We start from the raw sequence: 7331 nt of genomic DNA, 5'->3' as shown, positions 1-7331 counted from the left end.
CAATAACTAGATCTCCCTGTCATGGTAAAGCCACCTTATGACAAGTGTTTGGTATGTAACACATAAAGGAGGAACAAAATGCCTTGTCATGTGCCATGTGATTAGTTCCCCATTCCATGTAGACTAACCAGTTTGATATGGCTTATTTTACCATGCAACCTTTATGAATAGAACTCTTGGTAAAGTAACAGTTAAGGTCCTTGCAGAGAGAGAGAGAGAGAGAGAGAGAGAGAGAATGAAATGAATACTCTACACCAATGCAAAGAATTTACCTGATTGTTTGTGTTGTTATTCGTGAATCAGGTTGTGAAGCTTGGTTCAAAACAGAGAATGACTTTATAAGAATTTGACGTGTTGTTTCTGCAGGTGCTGGCCAGAAGAGTGCCATGTTTGTCCATACCCAGTCCTTTGAGGACCTCACTGCCGACGCTGAAGAGCAGGCCAAGGTAGACCCTGATCTGGGGATCTCTGGAGAGTCTGCAGAGGAGCTCTGCGTGGTGATCGGGGAGAACCCTGCAGCGAAGGAACAGCAAGGACCGTCTTGGACAGAAAGCAAGTCCAAAGATGAGGATATCTCCAGTGAGGCATGGCGTAGCCACCGGAAACACGTGTTTGTACTTAGCGAGGCGGGTAAGCCCATTTATTCCCGCTATGGTACAGAAGAGGCCCTGTCCAGCACCATGGGGGTGATGATGGCCCTCGTCTCAGTTCTAGAGGCTGACAAAAACATCATCCGCTCCATTCACGCAGGTCAGAAAATATTTTTGGGGCGATGTTGTGCATCAAACAGTTTGAAGTGTGACTGTGCATGTGTTGAATTATTACTTGAGACCGTTTACTGATGTAAAAGAATAGTGAACAGTGGTCAGTAGTACAGAATAGGATGAAAAACTGACCAATAGTACAGAATGGGCTGGAAAAGTGATCAGCAATAGAGAATATGTAACTTTGTACAAGATTTAGGTTAGTTGGCTGGTCAGTCAGTTTGTTTGTTGGAATGAGCGGTTAACTTTGAACTATTTGGCTTGCAATCCCTGTGGTTTCTCAGCAAATCTAGACAGAACCCCCACAAGCCATATGAGTATGGTAATCTAAAGAGAGAGAAACCAAGAGAAGCGTGGAAGAGGAAGCAGAAGATGTAAAACTGTTGGTGTGGTTCTTTGCCCTAAACTGCAGTGATTTTCATAAGTCCATATGTGACAATCACATTATGTAATATTTACTACATCATACCATGGCTAATGTTTTGAATTGTTGCCTTTCCACGATACTGTCTCAGATGGATACAAGGTGGTGTTCCTCAGCAAAAGTCCCCTGGTCTTGGTGGGTGCGTCTCGTACCTGTCAGTCAGAAAAGGAGCTGTTGCGTGAACTGCATTACATCTACTACCAGATCGTCAGCCTGTTCACCCTCACCCAGCTCAAACACCTCTTCCAGCACAAGCAGAACTATGACCTTCGACGCCTACTGGCCGGCTCTGAGCACCTCACTGATAACCTGCTGCGTCGCCTGGACCGCGACCCAGGCCTGCTCCTCAGTGCTGTCACCTGCCTCCCTCTGAACAGCTCTGCCAGGGATGTGGTGTCTTCTAGCCTGCAAGCTGCTAAAGCCAAGAGCCTGGTCTTCTCCATACTGCTGGCAGGTGACCGCTTGGTAACCCTGGTAAGGAAAAAGGACCAATTTCTGCATCACATGGACCTGCACCTGGTCGTCAACCTTGTGGGCTCCTCTTCGTCGTTTCGAGAGGGTGAGGGGTGGACGCCCATCTGCCTGCCAAAGTTCAATACCGCAGGCTTCTTCCACGCTCACATCTCTTACCTTGAACCTGGATCGGACCTCTGTCTCATCCTGGTCTCCACTGACCGCGAGGACTTTTTTAACTTGTCTGACTGCAAGCGTCGCTTCCTGGAGAGACTGAGCAAGCGCAGTGCCTACCAGACCCTGAAGGAGGCGCTTAAATGTCCAAGCTATTCGGTGGACCAGGTTGGCATCCCAGAGCTCAGGCACTTTCTTTATAAATCCAAAAGCTCTGGATTGTACACCAGGTGAGTAGGATATAAAACAAAAATGTGCTTACTGCTTATTCTTCATTTGATATAAAGCTAAAATCTAGGACGAATTGTAATGGATAAAACATTATTTTAACCAATCTGTATGGTAGAGTATACAATATAACTAGCACATCTGCAGGGCTAGTTACTGTAAGACTCCATACTCCGTTGAGACATTTAGATCCTGGTGTTTGGTAGGACAACTATTGGTTGACAAGTAACCTTGCCTGAATCAGATTGATTGATTGAAATAATTATTAACAGTTTGCAGAATTACAGTACATTTCAAGCACAACTCAATACAATAAGCCCAATAATGGTAATATCTCTGATATATATGATATTTGGTTTCATACATGGACAAACTGGGTTTGAATCCTGGGTGATGACAGTTGCAAATGCAATTACCTTTATTACATGTTAATAGGATTTTCAACACCAGAAATTTGGTACTTGCTTCTTTGATATTACTTTACAATTATTAGTTTTCGCATAGGCTGCAAATTCTGGACTAGTGTCATGTTGATTTTGGGGCACAGTGAACGGGAATGATCATATTTCTCTTTGTCCGTTTCTTCCATGGAAGCCCTGAATTGCCCATTGTCTACCAGTCTGAAGAAGAACATGAAAGGCTGATGGAGTTGTACCAGGAGCTTCATGGCCGGCTACACCACACAACCAGGCCGCTCCGTAATTACTATCGCTGTGGGGAGACTGAAAACCTAATGACATGGGTAAATTTGCTGCTCTGTACCGTGTGTGGGATGGGATGCTGCATTAATCTACCAAAATGTATGCAGCATCCCTCTCAGCACTGCTCATTTTTTTGTCTGACATTGTCATTAAGTCCTTGTCACAGCATGATGGCACAAATTAATGGTAAATGCTCCTAATTTCAGCTGAACCCAAACAGTAAATGTTTTACGGATTTTATACTCGCTACTAAAATTAATTTGTATTTAATTAGTTCTGTCTGTGAGTATTCTTATCCCCCCCCCCCCCCCAAATGCTTGTTTTAGCCCATGTATCATCCCTCATCATGTCCTTGTGCACCGCTTCTTTCCGCAGGTCACAAGTGGCTTTGAGCTTTACCTTTGCTTCAGTCCCCTGGGGACCAAAGCCTTGGCTGTATCTGCTGTTAACAAACTGCTGAAGTGGATCAGGAAGGAAGAGGACCGCCTCTTCATCCTCAGTCCCTTCACATACTGACCCCTCTACACAGCTCACCACTGAGATACCGATGGAATTGCATGCTCAACCCATTAATTAGGACTCATGAGTAGGGATGCAAAAGTTAATCAAACTAATTGATTATACAAATAATTGATTAAATACTTTATTGGCAGAAATATAAACCGCACAGAGTACAGTCAAACACACGTCCAAAAGGATATCACCGAAAAAAGGTTTTTCTTGTAGATTCATTGATCTAATACAAATACAATATTAAAAAAATACACTTCTCTGTGATTAGATTAGATTACATTTGAACACAATATAACTTAAATCCAGGATATCGTCTCTTCCGGGTGGAAACCTCATATGTCCAAAACTGTAACTTTTCAGGATTCAAATAAACAAATAGCAGATCTATAGGCTCTAAACGCAGCGGGGACCTTTGATACTTTTGTATGCCGCTATGATCAAGTAGAACGTTGATGTATGAAAAAACACAAAGTTCTACCTAACAGCAATGTTATACGGTACATAACTTAAACCCAGGATAGAACCGCTCGGAAAGAGAATAATGGATAGTTACAGCCCTACTCATGAGGATACCAAAGAATACGGCCATTTGTTCGTTTTGGGAAAAAATACCAGACTGCACTATTGTTTGTTGTGCCATTTCGCCACTTTACTCTTTATTTGTCACTTGAAGGCTGGATTGTCAAATTATTAGGATACTGTACAGTGTACACCCCCTGTCCAACCTGCTGATGTTCCTGTGGCCTGGCCTTACCTCTAGTGCCAATGTTAGACCAAAATGTTCACTCAGACACTAGAGCCTTCATTTATCGAACTTGCGTAGACCGAACATTTAGCGTACGCTCATCTCAACGGTATACTATAAATCTGTCGTCAGTATGATGTGATTGTAGCCAACACTCAAATCTCATGTCAGGTCTCAGCTTGTATGGTTTCCATGGTCTACTTGGTATAGTGTAGCAGAGTCTGAAAATCTGACAAGCGTCACTCTAAACATATGCAGCAGCTGCTATTAACTTAAATGAATGTAACCTGACATCTAATATCTAACATAACCCCAACATGAAAAGGTAATTGGAATTACAGGGCTTACATATTGATCATTGACCATTCTTACGTTGTTATTGGCAGTATGCGCTCGGATCTAGATGTCTGAAATTGTAATTGCAATGATATTTGCTGAGCAGCACATTCATGTTCCCTGGGGAATGAACCCCACTGATTTTAGGTGACCTCACCCACACTGTTCGTCTTAATGTACTCCCAGATACAATTTCCACATCAAGGCATACATGTGGCAAAACTATTTAGAATCTTGGGTTGTGACATGGTCAAGGATGGCTGGCTATGCGGCTATCGCAGGGTTCAGCAGCTATTTACGTACTGTACTGAAATTACTTCTTTGGAAATATGCTGTGAGTCGTAGTTAATGAGCTAACATGCAATACCAACTGTTATGGACCTTTTTTTTTAAAAAGCTCCTTTCAGCTAACACCGTCTGGATGTGTGGTATGCGAGGCAAAATATTGTATGGTACTACCCAATGGGGCATCTTTATATGGAATAATGATGCTATTCATCTGGGCCAAAATGATTTGAGCAGCACATGTGTAACAAAAGTAGTAGATTTTTCATTACATTTTCCGGTTGATGCACTGATGCACGGCACGCTGCTTTAGATGAAAGCACAATGACCATAACCATGATGCTGTTTAAATTGCATCAAAACATTCTTAATGTAGTTTTTCCATCTTGTTTCTGGAAATCAAAAATGCTGTCTTTCACATTTTATTAATGCCATCATTCTAGTTATTTAGAATACGGCAAGATATTTTGAAAACAAAATGACTGGAATTCTCTAAAGATCCTGTATTTACTTTATTTTTAAATGTCATCTTAATGCGTTGATCACATTCCATCTTTTTGATATGAGTTCAAATATTGTGTTTAAGTTAACGTCATAATTTCTTGCCTCAGTTAGTTGCCAATAATGCACTCTTGGGGAGAATGTATGAATTCCACAAAAACATAATCACCTATTGCTACTGTATGTCTTGTCCAAGTCTGGTGATGCAAGGTTATGTCTTGTCACAGCACTTTTCATTTAATGGTTATGTGCCATATATCTTAATTGCTATGCAAAAGTACTAACCTCTTTGATGGTGGTTTACTGGTTCCTTGCACATTAATGATGATTGGAACATTTTGACATTCTATTTTTGAGTGTTTGTATTTATACAGTTATAATGTGGAAATACACAAGTTACTAATTATAGAAGTTTGTTGTATTTTACTAAGATAAATTAACATTCGCATACTGTATAAGGCTGCAATGACCATGTCGTGACTTGTTCTAGGTGTGTAACACAGCTGGAAATTGTTGCTGTGTTGGTCTTTGATGCTTTCAATAAATGTATAGAACTTTACTATGTTCACTTCCTTACACTGATTTAACTTTTTGGACACTTTTATTTAGACACTGCACCCCAGAACTCCTCTCCTTCCGACTCATATTGTCTTTGAGTGAAACAGACTAACAGAGTGTCGTTTATGAAATTGTGTATGGTTCACAGGATTGTTAAAAATAAGGCACTCAACTTTGTTGTATTTTATCTTTTGCTGCTTTTTGACAAAAATGTTCATCTTTGTTTTTGTAGCCTACTGTCTGTACACATGCTTGTCAATAAATCAATCAAACCATGTTCTAGGCCCTAATTACATTTCAGAGTTATTGACCCCTGACAAGCTTTGTGACAGTAACCTGATTTGAGGTTGACGTACCAGGCTCCTGGAAAAACCTAGCTGATTTTATAAATCGGTGTCTTCTTTTAACTACTTAAAAAAATTGTGTGTGTGTGTGTTATTGATTTATTCTTAAGCTTTAGCCTATATGTGATCTATACAACCTTTGTATACAATATTGTTTCTATAGTAGCCTAGTAGTAGTGTTGTTATTATTAATATTATGAAAATGATATGTTATTATTAATATTATTTATTTATCTGTAGCAATAGGAACTTGAGAAAACATGCTGAAATACGCCATGGGGAGGAGCAAAGGAGCACCAGTCACGCTCTGACCAGCCAGAGATGCGAATGCGACTTCCAAGGTACAGTTGAAGTTAGACCTGAGAGAGACTGAGAGAAGAAGAGATGAGTAGTAGGCTATACGCTAATTTCAAACACTGGTGATATTTTAGTTTATGTCCTAGATAGAAAATCCGACCTAATTTACACGATTCTACAACCAAATCGACCTTGCACTGGATAAATTAAGTATTACTATCCCGTTGACCTGTACAGGTAAGCAACACTTAATAGTCTATGCCGTGTGTGTCGCAAGCAATTGCCATACGTGCTTCGTTTGCATTAGGCTGTGCTGTGCCAAACAATTTATATGAGCTAAGCTGTCTAAAAACGGTAGTTTATGAATAGTTCAAATGAGTATACATGAAATACAGTTAGGTGCTGTAATTGTTGCCCTGTGTCCGTTCAGGGCAGCTTTATCCTGGCGTCTGGCGACAGTTAGAATAACGTGCACAGTAGGCTACTGACAGTGAAATTACATAGTAGGCTATCATTCATAGTTTCCAATTCCATAAATACTGCACTCAACTGCATTCAAACTTATCCAACTGTTAGATATGACTATACACAGACTAGTCTCTTTGAAGATGAAAGACACATAAAAAACACATAATATAATCATCACCATCAACAACATGCAGTATCACCATAATCATCAAATAAAGAACATACTAATAAAGAAAATCCAACATTCTCTTTAGTGGTGGTGTGGACAATTAATTTGATTAAAAAGCATGCAGGGGCCTGGGCCTGCCTAGCGGTCCAATTAAGCACCTATAGGCTGGTAATCCAGTCTGATCCAATCCATTCTCTCTCCCCATTTCCTGTCAACTTACTGTATCTATCAATAAAGGCAAAAAGAAAAAAAGGGCTAGATCATTTTGCATTTATTGCGAAATTGAATCAGTGAGAAAATCTGGGAAGTAATTTGATAGAACTGGTCTATTGCTAAAACTAGGCTATTTGCCATTATAAAAGTGAACTTCA

General features: G+C 40.4%; 1 protein-coding gene across 2 annotated transcripts in view; it reads left to right on the top strand.

Annotated features, from left to right (window-relative positions):
• Nucleotides 1-5700, top strand: part of mon1a (MON1 secretory trafficking family member A) — a 7219-nt gene extending 1519 nt beyond the window's left edge. For both annotated transcript variants that reach the window (XM_079511011.1, XM_079511012.1), the window contains 4 exons: nucleotides 367-750; nucleotides 1280-2045; nucleotides 2638-2785; nucleotides 3120-5700. In XM_079511011.1, coding sequence (XP_079367137.1) covers nucleotides 367-750; nucleotides 1280-2045; nucleotides 2638-2785; nucleotides 3120-3260 — 1439 coding nt within the window. In that variant the 3' untranslated portion in view covers nucleotides 3261-5700. The remainder of the gene's footprint in view (nucleotides 1-366; nucleotides 751-1279; nucleotides 2046-2637; nucleotides 2786-3119) is intronic.
• The last annotated feature ends 1631 nt before the right edge of the window (nucleotides 5701-7331 follow it).

The sequence above is a fragment of the Electrona antarctica genome (assembly GCF_951216825.1).
Source record: "Electrona antarctica genome assembly, chromosome: 9".
NCBI lineage: Eukaryota > Metazoa > Chordata > Actinopteri > Myctophiformes > Myctophidae > Electrona > Electrona antarctica.
This window is presented reverse-complemented; position numbering and strand designations above follow the sequence as displayed.